Here is a 25,952-nt window from a genome sequence, read left to right on the forward strand (position 1 = left end):
TCTTAAGATCACTTCAACTACGCTTGAAAATCTGAATAAAAATAAACATCAATTCTACACATTAAAGTAAAGAAAAAAAGAAAATATATAACAGTTGATAAGAAAAACACATAATAAAATCAGGAATATCAATGTTAATATTTTTGTTGTTGTATGCGATGTTTTTGTATTCTATATATTTTTTTTCAACAATAAAAAAGTTTTGGTTAAGAATTTTGTCGCTCTGTCAATCTCATGTTGAATACTGCGTGCATAGTTATTTCTGTTTATCTTATTATCATTAATTAAATTGTGTTTACACGAATGATCGATTTTATTCCCCTTCACTTTTTTTTTTTTTTTTAGTATTTCGCTTTTTAATATAGATATAACATAAATTGAATAAAAGATACAATACAGTCATAACCTGTTTTATGGACGTTTTAAGGCTACAATGTAGATGAACTGTGTGTCAATTGAAATCGTGCATTTCGAATCGACCGATATAATTTGATTGTTTGATGTGCCCAAAACAATATATTATCATGTGAAATCTACCCAGAATCAACCTTCAAAAAAGTATCAGTTTTTTTCAGGGATCACGGTAATTTTCACTACCATTGTGCACGCTATTAATACAATCACTGTTTACCCCTTATAGTTGCAGTCTTGTAATTGACTGCCCCATAGGTTTACATGCAAAACAGCTGATCTTTGAAATTTTTTTAAAATAAAATGCTACATAGAAAATGTTTTTCATGTGCATATCATGTATGCAGTAATGTGAAATTGTGATTTAATCGAAAAAAATGTGGGTCATGCCACGAAGAATAAAAAGTTATGTAACCCTGAAGTCAAAACTATTTTTTTCTACTTTGTGTTTGCTGTTTTTACTAGGCCGCACCACTTCCAGTAAACATGATATCCTTCCACTTTCCTGGTTTGATATCCCCAAAAAGATGCAAGATTTTTTTTTAAATTAAAATAAATGATTCAACTCAGCATAAACTTTTACATGTTTTAATCAAACAGAAAAAATTGAGTCCAGAAAAAAATTCAGAAAAAAATGGACTATTTTATTTCACGCCATGTTTTGACATGCACCGGAAACTGGAGTTGTAATACAAGACTGGTACCTTATGTACTTGTTCAGAAACGCAATGAACTGTAAAAAATAATATATAAAGGTAGCTCAACTAGATACATCGATTTAGAAAATAAACGAGTGCTTGTAAAATACTTGACGTTTTAAAAATGAAACACAGTTTCTTCGACGTAGTAGTTTTTACTGTATCATGTGTATTGATCGACACTATTCAAGGTAAGTGGAACTCTTTTGTATTAGTTTTTCTCGTATTTAATAGAAATTCGTATTCAAAGAAAACGTGGAAAAGTATATGTTGGCCCATCTACTTCCTCTTTACCATAACATTTAATTTTGAAAACATAATGGCCATTTTTCAAATTTCGTCGAAAATTCAAATCAAGGCTTTCTGAAGTTTTGAATTAAGCTTTGTGTGTGATGCATTTTGACTCCATCGTTAATTTCCACTTGACCGATTACTAATACCGGATATAGAGTTTTAAGTAATATTACAAAATTCAACGTGTTCTATTTATAATGTCGCTTGTATGTAAGATATTACGATATGCCTGTAATCGGTTAAGAATCATTAATAAAAAGTAATTGAAAGATTCTTCATGTTTGTAGTATATGTGAATCTTTTCTTCTCAAAGAAAAAAGCAAAATAGTTTGAAATATATTACCTTAGGCATAAGGCAAACACCAATCATACATCATTCTAAGAGGGAGAGAGAGATACTTATCTTCCTTTCACAAAGATCGAATTTTGATATTCCTTATCACAAAGTAAAAAGACTTATTGAGATCTAAACATTTTCTATATTTAGCAAATGATTCATTTTTAACTGTTGATAGAAGCCACCATGAGTAAACATGAATGTGTTGTGGTACTTGTTTTCTGGCTTTGAAAGCCTTACAGAGTCGTTAAGTTCAAAAACGGATGTAAAATTACCGTAACATGCATTTAGAATTTGTCTCATGAATAAATACAATGGGTTCTTCTTTTCCCAAGACTTGCATCAGTGGTGTCGTAGTAGCGTAAGCGCTTTAGTTGTGGGAAATTATGTGTTCTATTTACGGTCGTGCAACCTAAAGACATGAAAGTATGTATCTAAACGCATGCGGTATAAAGAGATGATAGCAGACTGGTCGTCTCGGAGTCAAAATCCGTGTATTATTACATGTGTTTCTGCAGACTCTTACATTGTGACCTATTTCATGTGATATTTGCCACTGGGTATAGGTACCAAAATCCATCATCATTTTTTCATTAACTTCACTGAACCTCAGTTTTCTTACCCAAGATGCCATATTATTGGTGGAATTACAGAAAGCATTATATAGTGAACTGGTGTGTTTTCCGCAATAAAAAATTCCTTTAAATGTAAAGTATCCCGTGTGTTCTAGACAAGGCAAATGAATCTATACTATTCCAAAGGTTCCACTGTAAAAAATACTTCATTTTAATTTATCTTACTCTGGACCAGTAGTCTATCTTTTTCATCGTCGTATATGACAATGAGTAAAAACATCTCGATCTTAGATAACAGCACAACATTGAACTATATAACATTTAAAAACAATTATTTTGATTGTGTCAAAATGTAATATAAAAAGTTTTAAGTCCATAGTTTTGAAGTACTCAATAGATAATTTAATTTGCACTTGTAAATTGAAAACTTAACGTCCATGAAAAAAACCTTGTATACTAGTACATATTTGTCAAAAGAAATATTTTGTGACGTATAATAGGAAAACAAATCTCCCTTTTTTCACGAATGATTTTGATTTCATTTTTCTAACGATGTTTTATTTTTTATTTTAGCCGAAATATGTGAAACATCATGGATGAAACATGAATGTAATGACCAACCTTGTCCTGGTGACAGGTGGTATAGAAACTGCAACCGATGTTGTAAAATGAAAAGCACCTGGTTTTGTGTTCATGATGTATACTATCACAATTGTGAAGCTACTGGACAGTATGTATATATTATAAGTGATTAAGATAATAACACAATGTTGACTGCTCTATTTTTATCATTTTTACCTATTATGTCTGTTTTGTTCACGCATCGTTGTCAATAACATGGAATTCGATGCGACTGTCATACAAGTGAGAGGTTTAGCTAGCTGTAAAACCAGGTTCAATCCACCATTTTCTACATAAGTAAATGCCTGTACCAAGTCAGGCATATGACAGTTGTTATCCATTCGTTTGATGTGTTTGTGCTTTTGATTTTGCCATCTGTTTAGAGACTTTCCGTTTTGAATTTATCTCGGAGTTCAGTATTTTTGTGATTTTACATTTAAACTCTTGTTTTTTTTTGTTTTTTGTTTTGTTGGTTTTTTTTAACACTTGTATTCATAATATGCAAAACACGACCTCTGGTCCTTGGTTGATATAAATATAGCTTGCTAGCTTTGAGTGAAGGATGCTGTTGTTTTAATTCCTGACCCGGTCACAGCAAATACTAGAAACTGCTATATGGTTGAATTTATTTACAAGTACAGATACTTTGCACCTTAATACGTTTAAAATCTGAATTAGCATTTCGGTCGAGCACAATAGACTAGTTAAAAGTGTAGTACACTGATGTTCAAATCTCATAAACCGATTAAGACGATACAAATCAAGCTAAACAACAAAAACTGAGGGAATCCCAAGAACCAAAAAGTAGCAAAACCTGGTTTGTCGACAGAGTAAGCGTTTTTTTATATGCATGCATCGCTTCCTTACAATTCCGCATTCAGTAAGACAGTACAAAGCAACGCTTCAATTCAAATCACACTAATATTGTTCGTATTAATTTGCAACTGGCATCAATTTTATCAATAAATAAAAAAAAAAAAAACAGAAATCAAGTGTTATCACAACGAAAAGTCCCAAATCAAATTGCAAAATCAAAACCTCAAACAGATAGGGTTTTATAACTAGTTAAAAAGTGTTTGGGTTATAACATAAATACAATTCAAACATCTATGTATCATATGCATAAATGACTTTGATTTGTTGAGAATCTATTTTTTTTTCTTTTCTAGAGGAAGCGCGACTACTGAAGGATATTTTACAGATAGGCCATATCAAGCACAAGACCCATATGACAACACGGAAGAATATTCATCAGATAGCAACAAAGCGTCCGTGTGAGTAAATTTATTGTGTACATACTAGTGAATAGAACCTAGTAAAATTCAAAACAAATGAGATCAAATCAGTTAATCGTCGATCCAAGAAGATCATTTGCAAACGAATAAGTCTGATTTATTGAAGTAAATTTACCTAAGAAGCGTTTGTCCGTAGAGTTTAAATACGTCTGTAACAGGAGCATATAGGGTACTTCTACTGAAGAATATTAAATTAGATAAAAACAGATTCCTAATTTCGTTATTTTGTATTGGTACTTTATGCACATTTCTTATATCTCATTCATTTCATTGGACACTCCGCTTTCCATGTGCTCTCTTTTCATTTTTTTATCAATGTCACGATTTGGCAAACTTCGGCAACAAACTCGAAATTAAATAAGCGTGCGACCAACAACCACTGAATTAAATATAATTTGTAGATAATACGTATTAGATTTGTAGTAGATATAAAATAAAACGTGCATACAAGACTAAGTTTAATATATATGCATGCAAAGGTTCAATAATTTCGCTTACATTACAATTTCAAGAAGAGGGGCAAAAAATGCCAGAGGGAAAGTCTTAACTCATAGATCGAAAATAAACTGACAACGTCATGGCTAAAAAAGAAAAAAGACAAATAATAGAACACAATACACAACATAGAAAATTGAAGACTAAGCAACACGAACCCCACCAAAAATAAAGGCAACAGTAGTATACCGCTGTTTGAAATTCATAAATCGATTGAGAAAAAACAAATCCGGGTTACAAACTAAAACTGAGGGAAACACATTAAATATAAGAGGAGAACTACGACACAACAGAAACACAACACTAAAATGTAACACACACAGAAACGAACTATAATATAACAATGGCCATTTTCCTGACTTGGTACAGAACATTTAAAGAAAAAAATGGTGGGTTGAACCTGGGGTGATCTCAGGTGCTCCGGAAGGGTAAGCAGATCCTGGTATCATATGACTTTGAATTACAAAATAATGTGTTGTTTTTTTCCATTATAATTACAGAAGGATTGGTGTTGTTGGTTCAATTGCATCTGGAGCAATATTTACCATTGTTGCATTTATAATTTTTGTGCTTTTGAGACGTCGTCGAAAAAGTAATCAACTTAGAAGGAATATTCCGTTACCTTCCGCCAATAACCAAATAGACAGGAACAATGGAGAGCCACGAAGTAATCCGGGATATAATGTAGGAGGTACGTGTCATAAAGGTCTTAATTAAAATGTATAGATTTTTTTACAATTTGTAATTTTTATCATGTTTTTTTTCCAAGATATAATCAAAAGTATTGGTCATAGGACTGTTTTCACGTTACAGGTTGTGCATAATTGTCAGATTTTGTAAAGATTATGCATGGAAAATTCAATTTTGTGTGATAAAAAGAAAACTACACCAAATAATTTTAAGATTTAATGTAAGAAGATAGATCTTATAACATGCCTTCAGATAAGAAACAGAAAAAAATGGGGTCACCGGACTTGTTTATTTGCTGCATATTAAAATTGGTAAATTCACAACACAATCCCCTTTTGCGGCAAAGTAAAACCAAACTTGTAAACGTTTTATTATAAGTAAGATAGTACAAGTTTATGCAACTCTTATGAACAAGAAATCGTTATTAATTGTTTGACAATTTACAATGAACCTTCAAATCATGACGAACTCGCACACACACAAACGTAATTAATATGATTTAACCAAGGAGAGGCGTAACATGTGGAACAGAGACAGAAGCTCTATGTTTCAGCTCTTAATGTAATATTTAGATTCAATGCACGAAGCCATGATCATATATACCTATACTTTTTATATTGTTTATACATATTACAAGCGCATGTAAATAAAACCTGTAAGTGAAATGCGATCTCGATGACTTAAAGATGTATTCTTCTGACGTTTCAGTCTCGTTGAAATCTCGTTCTGGAATTATTTCCAAAACATGTGATACAAGTGGAAAATATCAATGAATTTAAAAAATGTTATAATCAAAATTAACTCTGAGAACAAAATGTGTATTTAAACTGAGTAGTTTTTGAGTAATCAATTTTTTAAATTTTTTTACCAATCAAGTCAGTCTTTTTAGCCAATATGTTGAGAAAATGGGTGAGTGGTACAAGAAATGATTTTAGAAGAAACATGTACATCCCATATCATTTTTTTCTTTTCAAATTTCTTAGATATGTATTTTTTCAATCATTTATAACAAAGGAATAAAAATAATATGCATTTTGTTCTTAAAACAGAGAAAATCACAAATTGACAACATTGACAGAATGGTAATTTGACGCAAAAAAACATCAAAATATGATAAAACTTTCTTATATTAACACCTACCTATAGTTTTTTTTAAGCTAAATCTACTCAGATTGATCCACTTCATCTTTATTGAAAGTATGAAAAAAAGTTTAAATGTTGAATTGTGATTTTTTTTATAATAATAGCCCAAAAATGGGTAAAAATTGAGGAAAATTGAGAAAACCATCAACATTGGGTACTTTTAAAGGGCCGTAGCAAATAAAGAAGTGCACAACCATATGATTTTTTCTTCACCAATCATTTTTTTACAGTCTTATAAACCCAAAAATCAGGTTTAGAAAAAAAAGTTTAATTCTAGAAATGTTTGGCTTTTCAGAGGTGTACATCCTTAAGAATGGTCAACTAATTTACAAATGAAAACAGTGATGTAAGATAATTATTGAATGTAATGTTACTACTCATAGTCAAAGATTGACAGGAATAAATTCTGTTTTGAAAAACAGCGCAAATTATGTGTTAGCGTTATAATTGATCTGGGTTACAGTGACGGATTTACTTTCAATCTATGTATTTATTTTTTTATCAGTGAAACAACCATACCAGCTTACCCATCACCTGCTTATACAAATACCAGTTTAACCAGCTCTGAAAATGTGATCAATGATAATATACAAAATGACTCACCTCCACCTTACTCAGAGTGTATTAATCATGGTCAATCAAACAAAATTTTGTCAGCACCAACTGAATCTGTAGTACTTCTCCAGGACTTCAACTTCTCGACGAAATGGCTGAGGTGTATATATAAATATATATTAATAAAATGTTCAATCAAGTCATGCACAGATTCGTATAATCATAAAAAAATCAGTTAAGTAGAAAATAAATATTTTATTATCTACTGAACTGATGTTTGTGTTTTTTAAGAAATTCAATATAAAGATGAGTAGTGGGTTCTTTAAAAAACCTATAATATAGGAATTAAAAATTAACATTAACGTATTTGAAAAGTCGCTTTTGTCGGTTTAGCTAATTTATGATAAAGTTAAAAACAAAGGCAACACAAAAAAGAGCAAATAAACAATTATTTTTCATTTGGAAGTGGAAGTCTTCTTTTGATGATTGACGGAAGATATTAGCATAAACTAAGTACATAGACTGCTTATGATATTCAATGACCATTTTGTCCATAGCGATCAATCGAATAAGTTAATTCCACTGTAAGCTGGTAGAGAAAGGCATTTTCTAATAAAAGTGGGGCGAAAGATACCACAGGCAAATGCAAACTCATCAATAGAAAATAAACTGACAACGCCATGGCTAAAACAAAAAAAGATCATTTGTCTGTTTGTCTTTTTTTAGTTTAAACATATTTTATTGTTCAAAAATGTCTAATCCATTTGTCATTTTTGAACAATAAAATATGTTTAAACTAAAAAAAGACAAACAGACAAATGATAGTACACAAGACACAACATAAAAAACAAAAGACTAAGCAACACGAATCCCATCAAAAACTTGGGGTGATCCCGGATCTCGGGTGTTCCTGAAGGGTAAGCAGATGCAGCTCCACATAAATAGAGAAAGGAAATTTCACGATAAGCGAAAGATATTCTCACAAAAATGAAAATGTTAAAATACTGTTGCTTATTTTAGATTTGAACGACGACTCACTTAAAGGTCTATATGCGATAGGTTGTTCACTTTCTTGCTCTTATTTTGATAACTTATTTATGATTTTCAAAAAAGAACAGGAAAAATCTGAAAAGATATGGAAACCATTATTTAAAAACAACTTGACGCAAACATGTCATAGCCAAAATAATTCTGATTCTGTTTCAGTCTTCGACAGCATAACATTTATATGTGCAATCATGACGCATTGATGGTCAGTTGCTGAGATTGAATACATAATCCATAGAAAAGCTTGACGTGCAATATATATGTAATATCCTGTTCTGAGTTGGTGTGCTTCTACATGGAAGAATACGGAATATAACAAAGAACCAGGAATCATAAAGACTTGTTATATGAGTTCCATTTCAGTTGTACTCATCTTAAAAAACATTCTAGAAGAAAAAAAAATCCCATTACCATGCATGCATCATACTCATTCATTTTATGTTGACGTTTGGAATTTCTTATGACAAGGATTAAATTGGTGACGGTTGTGTCCTAAGAAACATTTTATTAATTCCATCACTGAATGTTTCTTATCATTGCTTGTCATTGCTTGAAACTTTTTATTTGATAGATGATCTATGCTTGATATAGCCTCCAATAAACTTGTCAAGATTGTATCAACATATTTGAGTAAATTAAAGTAAACTTCCGATGTCAGTTGCCTGTCATTGTCAATAGGATAGTTTGTAAAGAGGGTATACCTTTTATTCTTTATCAGACCTTCATATATTGCAATGAAGTTTGAATATTCAAATATTTTAGACTCTGGCATCTCTCAAGAGACATTTATTGTCAAAATGCGTATCTAAATCAGAAAAATTGTTCAGTTTGTATTCTACTTGACTTGTGGAATTTAGACGTATTTATTGTTTTCAACTACACTAGTGGAACAGTAACGAAATTAAATATTTGTATTGATGGACTAAAATGATAAATCCATGGAAAAAAGCGTGTAGTAATTTAAAGATTCTGAATGTGGAATGTATTTCTAGTCTGAAACAGTCATTTTGATCTGAAACAGCCGAAAACATTAGTCAGTCATTTAAAATTTTCAGGCAAGAACATTGTGGTAAATTCAGAACGCCACTTCAGGGCTTGTATTTCTCTTTATGACTTCCTTGATAGATGGTTGCTGCTCAAAAGAAGGCTCTTTAATCAAGAATTTTAAGTGGTGATGTTGAAATCCTATTTCAGTAAATTTTTGGTACACCATCTCGAGTTGGTTGACCATTATTGAATATCTGTTTCACAATCAAAGATTGTCATGTTCCAATTGTCGTAACAACAATCACGTTCGTTTAAATGTGTTTCGAATGTTACACACTGAATTAGATTGGTATGTTTCAATTGTCGTAACTACAATCCCGTCCCTTTTGTTCCCAGTGTTACCAAAATAATTGTACTAATCAATGGGTAAGTACTTACATGAGCACCACGACGGTTGACACGTGTTAAACAGAATCTGCTTACCCGTCCAGAGCACTTGAGATCATTCCAATTTATTGTTGGGATTCGTGTTGCTGAGTCTTTAGTTATTTATGTTATGATTTGGGTACTGTTATTTGTCTTTTTCATTTTTAACAATATCATAGTCAGTTTATGTTCGACTTATGAGTTTGAATGTCCTTTTGATATCTTTTGTTTACATAACTTCTGGCCAACATTCGAGGGTATAACACAATGTTGACTGCTGTACCCCTATTTTTGACATTTTTACCTACCTGTTTGTTTTGTTCACACATCGTTATTAAAATAAAGGACTTGCATAATACTGTCATACAAATGCTTGGTTTAGCTACATGTAGCTATAAAACAAGGTTTAACCCGACATTGTCTACAAATTAAAATGCATGTACCAAGTCAGGAATATGACAGTTGTTATCCGTTACATCGATGTGTTTGAGCTTTTGATTTTGCCATTTGTTTATTGTTTTTCCGTTATGAATTTTCATTTGAGTTTTTTCTTATTTTTTTTTTCTTTTCACCTTGTATATAGGTGTGCTAGCATCCTAAAGATCTGAAATGCTTGTTTTCTTTTTATTATCGGAACCAAGATATCTTGAACCATAGGCAAAGGTAAAATCACAAAAATACTTAACTCCAAGGAAAATTCAAAACGGAAAGTCCCTAATCAAATGGCAAAATCAAATGTTAAACACATCAAACGAATGGACAACAATTTCAGACCAAATCAGACCTCTTTTTGATCACCTCATTATTTCATTGAAAAAATAATTCAGTCTTATTGTTTTGGATTGTTTTAGATTGTGTTAAATGATGGTATGATATCAAGTGTTTAAAAGAGTACTAGTAACTTAAAGTTGTATATGATAAAAATGCCCAGGATGATTTGTTTTACGAAAGGGTCAATGGTCCATTAATTAGAACTTTTACATTGATGAGAAAACATTTAACATATTGGTCGTATTTTTTTTTTTTTTTTTTATTTTCTGTGTTTTTGTATTCCATTAATTTGTTTCTTTCTCAAAAAGCCGCCGTACGGCCTTCAACAATGAGAAAAAATCATGCCGCATAGTCAGCTGGAAACGACAATGAATGACAAATGTAAAACCATTTAAACGAGAAAACAAATGGCTTAATTAATGTACAAAATAAAGAACAAAAAAATGTTACACAACAACAAACGACAACCACTGAATTACAGGTTCTGCACCTTTTTTTATTATCTTGCTACCGCTTTGTTTGTGAATAACACCATGTTCTAGTCAAAAGGGGGAAAATATATCAAAGTCAATGATAAAAAAGACAGTAAGAACTGATCTGAGAATATTTGCAGTTACTGACAGCTAGTTCAAAGCTAATACCAATAGTAAAAATAAAGGTCTTGCTTTCGGAATTGACCGGTATTATTTGATTTTTTTTTTGTGCAAAAAGAATATATATAATCCTTCCAAATAGGAAAATCTTTTCCAGGTTTCACTTGAATTTGTATTACGATAATTCAAAGTTAAAACACACTGTTTACCCTTGTTTACTTATTTAAAAACATTTACAGAACTTATATACAGGTACTTGACCTACACACATTGATTTAGAAAAAGACGGGTGCAATTTAAATACTTGGCGTCTAAAAGATGAAACACATTTACTTCGACATAGTAATTTTAATTGTATCTTTTTACAATATTCAAGGTAAGTGCAACCCTCTTTTTTAACATTTTTTGTGTATTTGATCAAATAAATATACAAAGAAAAGTATATGATATCACCTATATACATCCTCTTTGTCAATTTGTGGCAATTTATTAGAATTATAAATGACAAACTGGATTCTCTCTGATGTTAACATGTCGGCTGTACTGCTCCTGATATCGTTGTCCACATAATATAACTCATATTTATGCTTCCTCAACAAATAAACAACGCAATGTAATGTAAATTAATATGTTTTTTTTCTGTATATCTTTGTTCAACTTAGGTAATACCAGAATAAAATGATATAGTAATGACCATACATCTATATAAATAACATATAATGGCCATTTATAAAACTTCGTCGAGTATACAAATCAAGAAATTTAGAATCAAGCTTCCTGTTTGTATAGTTTATTGTGTTATGCTTTTTTAACTCCATTGTTTATTATTAATTTCCACTTGAGCGAACACTAATACTTGATAACGAATTTAAAGTTATATTTCACAGTTGAATGTTTTCTGTATTTTTACAAAGATCAAGTTTTGATATTCCTCATTGAAAAAGAAATAAACCCACTAATTGAGAGCTTTACATTTTATGCTATAGCAAACGATTCATTTTTAACTGTTGCTAAATGCTGTCATGAGTAAGCCATGGGTTGTTACGTGTTGTCTGTATTTGCAATCCTTTGTTTTTGTTGCACTTTATTGTTTCTGTTGATCATTTGTTTTCCTCTTATAAGTGATGTGTTTACCTCGGTGTAAGTTTGTATCCTGGATTCGTTTTGTTTCAATAGATTTATGTCTTTCGAACAGCGGTATACTGATGTTGCCTTGATTACATAGTCTATAAGGATGTTCGATATTCTTTCTCAAAATAACAAGTTTTTAAAAGACTGATTATACATTGATAGCATATAAATAAAGAAACTAGAAAAGCTCAACAAGAATAAGGATGCATGTGCTTCTTTTCAAGATATAAGCCTTTGGCAATGTAGCGGGAAAAGATTTTCTCTAGAAATGTCATACATTTAACATTGGCACCTTTTTTTCAACCAAAAACTCTGAAAAACAATAACAAGGATTTCATTCAGATTTTTAAATATGCTTTAAAAAAATTTGATTAAATTATGAAAAGAAAAATAGCGGTTAGCCGGCAATCTTTAAATGGCACAACATGGATAAAACCGGTGAATTTCGAATATCTTGTAAACAATCAGAAACAGGAGGAACCAAAGCGAAATGGAAAACGGTTTAATCTTCGTCCGTTTAGGAATTTTGTCTCATGAATTACTACTACATGTTCGTCTTTTCAAGAATCGCATTAACATAGTAGTAGCGTAGGTGCTGTAATTGCGGGGATTTATATGTTCTATCCATGCCGTGTCCACTCATAGACATGAAAGTAGGTATTAAAACGCATGCGGTATAAAGAGATGATAGCAGACTAGTAGTCTCGCAGTCAAAATGATGTATCCATGTATTATGACAAGTGTTCCAGCGGACTCTTAATTTTTGAACTAGAACATAAGGTATTGAGCTTATCTTGTGGTCTAACTAGGGTCATATCACATTCATATTTGTTCATATGATATTTGCCACTGGACATTTATTACAAATTCATCGTCATTTAATTTTGTTATTAACTTCACTGAACCTCAGTTTTCTTACCCCTCAAAGAAATAAGTCATTTCATTGGTTGAATTCCCAGAATGCATTAAATTCTGAAACGGTGAATTTACCGTACAGAAAATTCAAAGACAAATGAATCCTTACATGTCCCAAGGTTCCAGTATAAAACGTACTTCATTTTCAATCTGTCTTAAGCCTTTCCTTGACCAGTGTTTTATATTTTGCAACCTCGTTTATATATGACCAGTAGTAAAATTATCTTGATCTTTGACAACATAAAATTGACCAATATAACATTTAAAGTTAAATACATTTTTGTATTTTGATAGTGTAAAAAAAGAAAAAAAAGTTGTAATCGATATATATAAAAGTTTTTTAAATTATTAAAAGGATATTGTGTGACATTTTAAATCAACGAAAAGAAGAGGAAAACAAATCTCATTTTTTCAATAATGATTTTGATTTCTTTTGTCTCTTTTTTTTTTTTTGCTTCAGCTGAAAAATGTGAAACATTTTATTGGAAAAGTAAATGTTACAGCAAACCTTGTTCATGTTGTTCCAGTTCCAGTGGAAGCTGGTATATAACAAGGATCTGCAACGAATGTTGTGAAAAGAATGGTAACAAGTTTTGTGTTCCTGATGTATTCTATCACAGATGTGAACCGTATGTAAAAATTTGTTGACTTTTTTATTTATTTCATTTTTTTTTTCAACTTGCATTCACAAGAGGCAAAACACACAATGCGTGCTAGTTTTGAGAGATGGATGCCGTGGTTTTGATTCCAGACCCGGTCAAAAACAAATACTCAAAATATATGTGGGATAAGTCGTGATGTTATCACAAGTACAGATACTTTGCACACGAATAGACTAGAAATCTAAATCATCATGAAATCTCATAAACCGATTAACACAATACAAAAAATAAACTAGAAAACAAAAACTGAGTGAAGTAAATGAACTCAAAAAGAAGCAAAATCTGGTTTGTCGACAGAGAAAGCATTTCTTATATATGCTTGCATCATCTTCCATGCAATTCTGCACTCAGTCAGAAAGTACAAAACAAAGTTTCAATTCCAATCACATCAAAATTGTCCGTTAAGATATAATTTAAGAAATAACACTTGACGTCAAACATCAATACATCAATCAATCGACAACAGGAATAAAAAAGATATCACCTAATAGAAAGGCATATGTTGCTAGTAGACATGGGGTTTCTTGTAGCTGACTATGGGGTATGAGCTTTGCTCATTGTTGAAGGTCGTACGATGACCTACAGTTGTTAATTTCTAAGTCATTTGGTCCCTTTTGGAGAGTTGTCTCATTTGCAATCATACCACATTTTCTTTTTAATATGGATTGCCGAGTCATGTCTGGTCAAATTTTGTCATGTTTCTTTGTTGAGCATATCTTTATTTTTTTATTTTTCTAGAGCAAGCACGACTTCAGATAGACCATATACAACACAAACACCATTAAACAGCACGGATCAATATTCCTCGAATAGCAGCAAACGTCCCTTGTAAGTATGTGTTACGTGTATATACTGATGAAAAGAACCTAGATGAAATCTAAACAAATCAATCAGATTGGTTATTCGTCAGGTCATTTTCAAACAAATAGGTCTGATTTCTTGAAATATATATACATAAGAAGCGTTTTTTTTCCGTAGTTTCTATACGTCTGTAACAGGAGTATGAGATAATTCTACCTTTAAATATTAAATAAAAAAGAAATAAACTTACTTTCGATATGCTGTATTTGTTTCTACCGACGGCAAATAAAACGGACTAGATCAAAATTAGTAAGGCAAGGTAAGAAAGCTTAAGATTAGATTATATAAGGGTGGAAAAGAATAAAGAATAGATATTGAAAACAAAAGAATTATTTAAAGAAATGTTGATTACAGAAATGAAGGTATACATATATAAAGGATGTAATTAAATAAAATCAAAACTAAAGTCGACAATCTTACAGAACAAGCGTTGTTTTTAAAGTTAAATACAAATGCTTGACAAAAATATTATACAGAAATTGTGGAATCCCAAACCCAGATCCTCAAACATGTATTACTTAAAAGTATAGACCACCAAGACTTTGATTACTTTAACGTACATGTATGTATAAACATCTTATTTTAGATTTAATGATAGGATTTTAACACATGCAAATCTTTTATAACGGCATTAGGAATAAATCATAAGCCTATATTTACAAAATTGCCAACGCAATGTTAACCACAAAAACCTGCGTTGATCAGCATATAATGTGAGAATAAAAAACATTGGTTAATATGGATTCACGAATTATTCGTAATATGGGATGTAATTCGAAGGAGAGTCTACAAATTGCTGAAGGAATAGGAACAACTTCTTCAAAATAATTGGTAAAATTTTAAAATTTTACAAACTTGATAATAAAAACTTTAAGAAATCCAATGAATTTCAAATGACGGAGTTTATTTTATTTATTTTATTTTTTATCTCTTTTTTTATATAATTTTAAGTATATTTTGGAAACAAATGTATGTGCTGACCCAAGACATACCTTTTTACCGCATCTTTTTGTGATCATGTTAACTTTTATTTGAATTATTTTGCTGCAATAATTTAGAAATGCAAATAGAAATTGGTCTGAAGTGTTTATGTTTTCTCCCCTGTCATGCAAAAGACGTAAACTATAATTTAATTATGACAATGTAACATCCAATATCATGTTTCATTCTTACATATTCCTTGATGTTATGTAGTTCATGATATTATCTGTAGAGATTTGATGTTTCACAAAACCATCCTTTTCTTGGTTCTTACTTCCCCTACTCTTATATATACATATATTACACGTTGTCTTGTTTAACGTCGTACCAAATGTGGTTACATTTCTACACGTGCATTAAAACATTTGACGACAGTTGTTAAAATAGGAAATAGCAGATAGGGTATTTCATTCATTTGGATGAACACTATTTTTTTTATATTTTATAATAGAGATTACTATAAAAAAAATCATGACAAAAGTTTTTATACAAAAACTAATTGTGTTTATTTCCTAAATATAGTAACACAGCTATATTGTGTGCAATGTCAATTTCATCATGGAAAACTTTCTCCACAAACAAGGGTTCATTAAGGGATGAAATAAGTTTGAAATTTGAACTACAATTAAAATAGCTATCAATGTATTAATTTACGTTGCAGTATAAAAACTATATTAGGTCAATGTCATCAAAATATAAACTTTTTTGTATTCGGCCCAAAACTTGGGAAGATCTGGGTAGAATCTCGCCCTTCTCCATTTTCTCAGCCTTATACAGAAAAGTTTATATTTTTCTAACATTGACCTAATATTGTACATTTATATAGAAATGTTATACTTACCTACAACAAGAAAGCCAATCTCCTTAACTTATGCTGTTAACAAACACCTTTACTAAAATTAATTTGGCTCGTTTAATTTTCACAAAATTTAGACAAAATATGGAAATTTTCAAAGAACTTGAACTACACAATTTATTGGAAAAGTGTCACTTGATATTTAGAGGCATGACCTGCACTTATTTTGATCATTGAAAAGCTAAATATTTCTTTAACAATAAAACATAATTAAAACGTTCAGCTGATTTTTACTGAGTTATCTCCTCGCAGTGTTATGTACCAACCTAAATGAAAATTTTTACTTAATTTTTTTCAAGCTTACGTTTTACATTTCGTAGAAATAAAATACAGTTTGAATACAAGTAATCACGACAACACAAAACGAAGATAAGTAAATAAACACTTTGATCTATAACTACTAACTTATGAGTCATTTGACCCCTTATGGAAAGTTATCGCATAGGTAATCATATAGTATTCATATTTTTATACAAAACAATTCGAAAAAACTTCACAAAATTACATTTTTTATGTATGATAAACAATAATTTCTCATTTTCAATGTCCGATATATATATATATCAATATAAATTTGCCTAGGTTACACAGGCCAGTTACATTTCACGAATATGACAATTCGATGATTTATACGCTGATGATTCTACAAAACAAATAGGTTATCTTCGCATTTTTAGATACAAAACAAAGGCATAGTTGAATTGCAAAATAATGTGCTGTTTATCTCCGTTCTAATTACAGTGGTGTTTCTCTTTATGTTTGCTTTGTCATTGTGGCAATATCTGGCATTATTCTACTTATAACTATTGTGTTTGTGAGTTGGCGATGGATAAGAAAGCTACTAAGACATGTACGAAGGAATGTCCCATACACCTCCACAAATACACAGACAGACAGGAATAATGGATGGATACAACAGAATCCGATATATAATATAGGAGGTATTTGTAGTTTAAAAAAGATGCATACATAACTAGCAATATAATAAATATCGTACATTGTTTATTATAATTGACAGAATGCAAGGTGTGTCCAACTCTGATGAACAATCAATTATTGGTCTTTCTGCAGAATAACGAATATCATAGGTGTTAATTTGGCAGTAAAAAGGAAAATCACAAAAATACTGAACTCAGAGGAAAATTCAAAAAGGAAAGTCCCTAATCAAATGGCAAAAGCAAAAGCTCAAACACATCAAACGAATGGATAGCAACTGTCATATGCATAAACATGTCACTAAAAGAAAACAGTTATATGAATAAATAAGTATATTTAGAATTAAAGAATTAATTCTGACAAAATAAAAAAGCCACAATATGAAATAATGAATTTTGGTCCGTATGATAAAAGGAGTTAAAATAAACACTTCATCATCGCATTTCATCACCGGAAGTGACTTTCATCGATCTTAACTATTTCTCATGAGACCTAAAAATGTTTAAAGTCAAAACTGTATTCTTTTGTTCTCAGATTAAACGGGTAAAATCCTGTTTGAAATTGTATATTTAGTTCAAAAAGGGTTTATGTTGTACTGTTGCACCCAGGATTAGGGGGAGGGTTGGGATCCCGCTAACATGTTTAACCCCGCCACATTCTGTATGTATGTGCCTGTCCCAAGTCAGGAGCCTGTAATTCAGTGGTTGTCGTTTGTTTATGTGTTACATATTTGTTATTCGTTCATTTGTTGTACATAAATTAGGCCGTTAGTTTTCTCGTTTGAATTGTTTTACATTGTCATTTCGGGGCCTTTTATAGCTTACTGTGCGATATGGGCTTTGCTCATTGTTGAAGGCCGTACGGTGATCTATAGTTGTTAATTTTTGTGTCATTTGGTCTCTTGTGGAGAGTTTTCTCATTGGCAATCATACCACATCTTCTTTTTTATATTTAGTGATACTGTAAACCAATTTATTTTCGCGGATACTTTATTTCGCGTTTTACCCTTTCTAGACCACTTCGCGGCTATTCAATTCCGCGATTTTCTGACTTTCTTGATGAAGTTTAATAAGGAATGGTCCAAATTTTACATATTCGCGACGATTTATATTCACGTTATTTTTCTATTCGCGAAAGTTGCGAACATAAATAGCTCGCAAAATTAAGTTGGTTTACAGTACTTATTGTATTTTTAAACTCATATGCACCTATCTATTTAGTCAAACCTGCATAGGGATATTTTAATGCCTTGATTTGGACAGAAGTTGTTTTAATTCGATAGACAATTAAATTTGTGGATAAAACCATCCTCGAAAACCACAACAATAAGTACTCTACGAATAAAAGTACTTTCCCAGAAATTAGTATGTTGTACGCATGAAGTCACTTGTATATATCTCATGGATAAAATTGACTAGGATTGAAATAAACACGCGACGTTGCTGCACTGATACATGTACGTGACGTCATTGCCTTATATTTTCAGTAATCAAGTCCTGTCCGTAACCATTAATATTTTTTTGGCAGTAAAAGCAGAGGGAAAATGTGAAAGTTGTCGACCAATTATCATATAATACAATTGAAATGATCGGCCCTGCATTTCTGCACCTCCTTTAACTTTTTTACTCAAATATCAAAATAGACATGACCAGACTCGCGACTATTTGCCAATAGTTATCAAAGGTACCTGGCTTATAAACTGATACGCCAGAATCGCGTTTCGTCTGCATAAGACTCATCGGTGACGCTCAGATCAACATTGTTAAAAAAAACCAAACAAGCATAAAGTTTAAAAGCATTGAAGACCACAAATTCCAAACAGTTGTGCCAAATACGGCAACATGCACGCTTACTACTCAATAGCAAAGATTGAAAAGTAATTCAGTTTAACAAAACAGACCAAACCATATTAATGATTTAGAATTATTATTGCTCAGGCTATCAGCGGACGATTTATTTTCCTTTTTTTTCAACAGACGGAGACACAACAACACCTGCTGTCCTACCACCTGTTTATTCAATTGGCAGTTATAATTGCGCCCGAAATGTGACCAATGGTGATCTACAGAATGACCCACCACCTGTTTATACAAATAGCAGTTACAATTGCGCCCAAATTGTGACCAATGATGATCTACAAAATGACCCACCACCTGTTTATATAAATAGCAGTTACAATTGCACCCAAAATATGACTAATGGTGATCTACAGAATGACCCACCACCTGTTTATACAAATGGCAGTTTCAAACAGAATTACCCACCACCTGTTTATACAAATGGCAGTTTCAATTGCGCCCAAAATGTGACCAATGATGATCTACAAAATGACCCACCACCTGTTTATACAGATGGCAGTTACAATTGCACCCAAAATATGACTAATGGTGATCTACAGAATGACCCACTACCTGTTTGTACAAATAGCAGTTACATATGCGCCCAAAATGTGACCAATGATAATCTACAAAATTACTCACAACCACTTTTTTCATAGTATACTGTTTCAGATCAATTGAGTAGGGAAATATTATGATAAAGCTGGTAAAGAACAGCAATGTTTTCATAAACAGAGTAAGGAAATTCACATTAAGCAAAGCATATTTTAATAAAATCGGGAATGTTAAAATACTCTTGCTAGCTTTAAATGTGTTAATGAGATAGGTAGTTTTCGTTCTTGGTATTAGTTTAACGACTAATTAATGATTTCCCTAAATGAACAAAAAAGAATTGAAAAAGAGACAATATTTAAAAGCAACTGGACTCATATATGTAATAATCAAAATAATTCTGACTCTATTTCAGTCTTCGCCAGCATAACATTTATTTTAACCGTAATGGCGCATTGTTAGTAAGATGGTGATATTAAGTACGGAATCATTAGAGGCACACAACGTGAATTTTTTTTTTATAATACTGTGTTCCAAATTGTTGCGCTTTTACATGGTTGAATATGGAATTTCAGTCAGAACATGGAATTATAGATACTTGTGATACAAGTGCCATCGTATTGTAACAGTTAAAAGTATTGCACCGTTGTAATCATTTTACAAACATATTTTGAAATAAAGTGATTTTCTGACAATTCTTCAAACAAATATTATTTTGTGTGCTCCTTTGGTTTTCCGATGGTAGAGATAACAATGCTGAGTTTTGAAAACAAAAGAAAATGTTACATTCTCCAACTTTTAATGTTATGCATGTGCCTGTCCAAAGTGATTAAGAGAGGCCAAAGATACTAAAGTAATATTCAAACTAATTAATCGAAAACCAACGGACAATATGTCATGGCAAAAAACGAAGAACGACTAAAAGACAATCAACATTGTACAAAACATATTCACTTCATCCGTTGATTTATTTTAGGGTTTGGGGTTATATCTTAAGAAGAGGAAAATTTAAGAGCGTAATCTATTTAGTAGGCATCTGTGCATGGTTTATCGCTCTATATTGACGTTGTTGTCAGTTACCTATTGTAAGGATTGGTTGCTGTTTAAGTGACGTAGACGTCGGCTCCTATTTTTTTAAATCCCACAGTTTATCTATTATACATGTATATTATGTACTTTACTATTGCAATAAAGAAAATGATTTTAATTTTTACTTATATGTTGTATTTTATTATGCTGGTGGAACTTGCACAATTACTGTTTTAAACACTAATCATTTGTCTCCCTTTTTTGGTTAAAATCATGTTTAAAAATATATCTTCCATCGGTAATTCGGCTTATAAGTCTAAGGGAAACAACTTTTTTTTCAAAAAATTCTTTAAAATTATGGAGTTTCTCTAAGTGCCCGGACTGCTAATAGAACGGTATTTAACCATAAAACGTACTCCTTCGCACAGTGCCTGTTCCACGTCAGAACTATGGCAGTTGTTCCGTTCCGTTTGTTAATATGCTCTAACGGTTGACTTGTTAGGTTTTATGAACGTCACCCTTTTTTGATTGACCACGGAGCTCGGTATAGTTTGTGAATATATTTTTGCTATTAAGAAGTAGGTTCGCCAACAGCTAGATATATGCGAAAGCATAGAACAAATAACAAAAATAGTGCTGACAACTACAAAAGTCAACAACATATCTTAAGTCTCTAGCTTTTGACATGTAAATATAAAATATGGCATGTAACAGGTAAACACATGCGTAAGAGCAAAACCTTCTCCTGAACTAGGACAACAGTGTTAATTCTATGTACAAGGGAAGGCTAGATTCGTATCAGATCAATTTGAATCACATTACTAATGTCTAACGACGTGAAATACAAAACAGCTCTTGTGGATTTTTCTTTTTCCACCTGTCAAGAGCAGACAGCCAACCTGTGCCCACTCTAGCTATGTCCTCTTTTTTGTACAAATAGTCATAACCAATGCTTATCTGGGTCTTTTTCAGTTGATTGTACTTGCAAATCTTTTGATTCAACAGAGAATTTGCATGTCGACTCCTATCGGTGAGTAGAGTGGAAAGCTAGAAAATTTGCCAACCCGGTGTTAACTCCAACTGTTTAGGCGTGTGGACAAAGCAATATCCACCTGGGCTGTATTGTACCTATCTACAGACATACATTTATACGTTTTATCTCGTGTAATGTAACTAGGAATAATAAAAAGTTAAATCAAAAAAATACTGAACTCCGAGGAAAATCCAAAACGAAAAGTCCCTAATCAAATGGCAAAATCAAAAGCACAAACACATTAAACGAATGGACAACAACTGTCATATTCCTGACTTGGTACAGACATTTTCTTATATAGAAAATGGTGGATTGAACTTGGTTTTATAGCGCTAAACCTCTCACTTGTATGACAGTCGCATCAAATTCCATTATATTGACAACGAAGTGTGATTAAAACAAACAGACATAATAGGTAAAAATGTAAATTAGGGGTACAGCAGTCAACACCGTGTCACAATCTTAATCAAAACAAAAACGAACAAATATTTAACAAAGAAGTACAAAAAAGCATATATTACTATGTTATTAGATCACGACATAAATCAGCCAATGACTATCGCATGTGGCATTAACATATTGATCACAACATAACAAATCCCAACAACACCTACACCAGCTAGTAAAGTATTAAGCTGGTCCTCTCCCTTGCAATATACGGGTATCTCAGATACCTTTGTTGCTTATATCTGTCAGAGCCAAACAGATAAAGGACAGGGAACCAGTCCAATAAAGTATTAACGTACCCGTCTTGCCTCTTCTGACACTTAGTATTTATAGCTGTCTCTAGGGTTTCTTCTGATTTCTCTGTCAAAAAGTGTGTATATTGGTCGAATGAACAGTATTACACAGTATACGGACTTCCTATACAGGAGTGTGCTCCTAACGCAAATACTGCTCCAACAAAGTTATGAGAAGAACAGATTACAAATGACACTCCGTAAATTTTATGGACACCATCACGAATTGGTTAATTCATAAGATATGTCTTTGTCCAAACTAACAAAGGACATTTTTACCACGTGTTAGATTGTGGTTTTCCATTCCGTCGTCTGATCTTTTAAGTACCGAATGTGACTTATTCCCGATTGTGACTGTTTTGCTGAGTGTGAATTCGCATTGCTATAAGACGTGTAACGGTATTTTTTATCCAAAATCCATGTATTTAGTTTTGATGTTATATTTGTTATTCTCATCGGATTTTGTCAAATGTCTTATCGTTTGTTATTGTAAATCTTATTTGTTTTATTTCTATTCGTGTGTTACAGTAAAGACAATTAATCACGCAGTTCATTTATAAGATTTTAGTTTGGGTCAACTAAATTTATACGATGTATTTGGTTTACAGTTTAATTAAGAAGAAATACCGACATAGCTTGATAATACAATTAATTATCTAATTACTACCACAATTGTATATTAATAAGTATTGTAATTTTTATTGTTTTTAATACATGTTATATCAGTAATACAAACCTAATCTTGAACTATATCCTATTGTTTGGAAATTGATAGAAATTTATATGTGATGTCACATTGTGCGTCGATCTCTTCGGCTAGCATATAATACGTTGTTCGGCTGTGCCTCTTTTATGATTTAGGGTGTTTTCCGTATTCGTTTTTATTCTGTAGTTAGTCAGCACTTCGTTGTTAACATGTACATCTATTATATAGTCATTTTTATAAATTTACTGTTTGAAAAAATATTAATTGATCTAAATACTAAGGATTTTCTTATCCCATGCATATAACCTTAGCCGTATTTGGCACAACTTTTTGGAATTTTTGGTCCTCAATGCTCTTCAACCTTGTACTTGTTTTGGCTTTCGAATTTTTTTATCTGAGCGTCACTGATGGGTCTTATGTACACGAAAAGCGCGTCTGGCGTATTAAATTATAAGCCTGGTACCTTTTGATAGCTATTATTTGTGTGTGTGTCTCTGTCCTGTTTGTTCTCCCATTTATATGTATTGTAGTCCTGTCATGTAATCTTGTCATTTTAATGTTATATTTAACATTGCCATAAAAGCTGGAGGTTTGGCTAGCACAAAACTAGGTTCAACCCACCATTTTTTCTTAAAATTTCATGTACCAAGTGAGGAAAATGGCCATTGTTATATTATGGTTCGTTTTTGTGTGTATTGCATTTTAGTGTTGTGTTTCTGATGTGTCGTTGTTCCCCTCTTATATTTGATGTGTTTCCCTCAGTTTTATTTGTTACCCGGATTTTTTTTTCTCAATCGATTTATTAATTTCGAATAGCGGTATACTACTGTTGCCTTTATTTACGTGCATCTATTTGTACATTTTTTGAAATCATATTGTTTCCCTCTCCTCTTGTTTTTTTTTTCCTTCCGAAAAGTTTTTGATCTTAAGAAATCGTTTGCTCTGCATTTTTACAGAATAGTTTTGAAGTCGGGACTGTTTTAATATTTTCTGTCTTATCTCTCCTTGATCCTGCTACCAAAACAAATCGAATAAACATCAAAATTAATCAAAACTTGATAACAGTTCGAAACGATATAAACGAAAGATATATGTGGTCCTGTACAGTGTTATAACTTATACATATAAATTCTAAAATTGAACTTTTGACATCTTTTATTTTTGTTATTATTAATTCTGAGGTGTTAATTGTAGTTATTATTATAGTTATATATAATATATGAATGACGTTTTACGCACGTACACTTCGTGGATATATGATTTAATAAATTATGTAATAATTAGTATAATAATGTCGAGACTGCATGTGTCTACGTAAAATGACGACTATGGAATTACTTTCATAGAAGATCAATCAAAAGCTAAAATATTGCAATATTGTGCTATTAGTTTCATAACCAGTCATTCAATTGCTGTTTCTTTATGCACAATATTTTTTTTTCATTTATCATAAAAGAAAAGAAAAACAGTTGGTTTGTTGAAATACACGATATATCCTTTTGTCAGCCTGTAATGTTTAAAATGATATCAATTTTATTCTTAAATTTATCTGTACACGTTTGTTGATAATATAACGCTTCATTGGTTCTCTTATTATATTAATCCCTAAATTAAATGTCAGGTGCGAATGTATTGCCTTTGTAATTTTTTTATAGAGCAATAATTGCAAAGGTTGATGGAATTACAAAATGTATTAAAGTACATAATCTTACTTACCAGCTTCTGTGTTATGACGGTAAGTTTCAGAATAAATGTAAAAATGAAAATAATTTTTAGATAATTCCGTGCATAGTTCCGATTTAGTTCTTTCGGAATACAATAAACACTTTTGTCAGAAGCATGACATAGTAAGAATTCATACTAATAATCATAACGGGTGGCTAGATTTCTTAGAATAGCAAACGAATTCTAAACAAATCAGTAACGTGATTTCTTTATTTATTTATTCACAATCCTTTGGTTTAAAAAGGTTCTTGGAAGACACTAGGATACTTCACGGCATGTGTATGCAAAGGTTATATATATATATGATTTTCCTCTTAAGTAATAATGAAAATAAGGAACAATTGAATTAAAACACTGGCAATATTGCAAACATATTGCTCCATTCAGTATTGTTATTACCGGAAAGATCTTCGTGCTGATCTCTTAGATATCGTAAATGTCTTTGTGTCGTTGGATTGACGTGAGTTTTTTTTTAAATTCTCTTAAAGCATGAAAATTTCAGTGTAAGTTACCATTACTTTTTGTCGTAAGATTTTGTTTTCGAAGAAAAAACAGATTTTGGACATGCACATATAAAAGGTGGCATGTTTCATTAAAACATGTTGGCGGGCGCTCAATCTTCTCATTACCTAGGACAATAGTGTAACTGAAAGCTTTCTGTAAAAACGGTTTGAAAGGGTTTGACTTGTATGAGCAACTAGTAGCAAAAAACAACTATTATAAACACAGAAGACGTAAAGTTCCGGCCATAGTCATTGCTGTTACTGAAAGTTAGTTTAAAACCAATTATAAATAATAGATAAATTATGTTTTCTAACATTATACAAACGCGATAAAGGTGGCCTTCCTCTAATGAAGTTGCAGAATATTCTTACATGACTGTTCAAATACACTAAGTTAAAGGATTAAGAACATGTAGAATAGATATATTCTTAATATTTACACGGAAAAATAATTCAATTTCAGTGGAGTTTTTCTAACCTTCCGTGCTATAACCTAATGGGTTGTTAATTTCGTTCAACAAACCCGTTGTTGAAGAAATGTTTTGT

At 31.5% G+C, this 25,952-nt stretch overlaps 2 protein-coding genes and 1 long non-coding RNA gene across 6 annotated transcripts; 2 read left to right on the forward strand and 1 right to left on the reverse strand.

The window, feature by feature from the left end:
- The first annotated feature begins 1,160 nt into the window (after positions 1-1,160).
- LOC127716666 (uncharacterized) lies at positions 1,161-8,778 on the forward strand. 2 transcript variants are annotated; one of them, XM_052222915.1, is made up of 5 exons: positions 1,161-1,300; positions 2,889-3,045; positions 4,106-4,210; positions 5,227-5,417; positions 8,321-8,778. In XM_052222915.1, the coding sequence occupies exons 1-5, from the start codon at positions 1,234-1,236 to the stop codon at positions 8,362-8,364; spliced, it is 564 nt and encodes a 187-aa protein (XP_052078875.1). In that variant the 5' UTR covers positions 1,161-1,233; the 3' UTR covers positions 8,365-8,778. The 2 variants fall into 2 exon arrangements, with proteins under 2 accessions (XP_052078875.1, XP_052078876.1); XM_052222916.1 differs by lacking the exon at positions 8,321-8,778 and adding an exon at positions 6,855-6,987.
- Positions 2,028-20,883, forward strand: LOC127716660 (uncharacterized). 2 transcript variants are annotated; one of them, XM_052222911.1, is made up of 5 exons: positions 2,028-2,170; positions 12,727-13,613; positions 14,385-14,474; positions 17,086-17,285; positions 19,257-20,883. In XM_052222911.1, the coding sequence occupies exons 2-5, from the start codon at positions 13,402-13,404 to the stop codon at positions 19,775-19,777; spliced, it is 1,023 nt and encodes a 340-aa protein (XP_052078871.1). In that variant the 5' UTR covers positions 2,028-2,170; positions 12,727-13,401; the 3' UTR covers positions 19,778-20,883. The 2 variants fall into 2 exon arrangements, with proteins under 2 accessions (XP_052078871.1, XP_052078870.1); XM_052222910.1 differs by lacking the exon at positions 2,028-2,170 and adding an exon at positions 10,995-11,314 and having other exon boundaries at positions 13,445-13,613.
- On the reverse strand, positions 11,756-24,921 carry LOC127716681 (uncharacterized). Of its 2 annotated transcripts, XR_007989075.1 has the most exons (4): positions 24,895-24,921; positions 23,209-23,395; positions 16,330-16,610; positions 11,756-12,381 (listed from the first exon to the last, which is right to left on the reverse strand). It is a non-coding gene; the product is annotated as an uncharacterized LOC127716681 (long non-coding RNA). The 2 variants fall into 2 exon arrangements; XR_007989076.1 differs by lacking the exon at positions 23,209-23,395.
- Between the last annotated feature and the right edge of the window lie 1,031 nt (positions 24,922-25,952).

Source organism: Mytilus californianus, unplaced genomic scaffold (assembly GCF_021869535.1).
Source record: "Mytilus californianus isolate M0D057914Y unplaced genomic scaffold, xbMytCali1.0.p SCAF_9, whole genome shotgun sequence".
In the NCBI taxonomy this organism is placed as follows: Eukaryota; Metazoa; Mollusca; class Bivalvia; order Mytilida; family Mytilidae; genus Mytilus; species Mytilus californianus.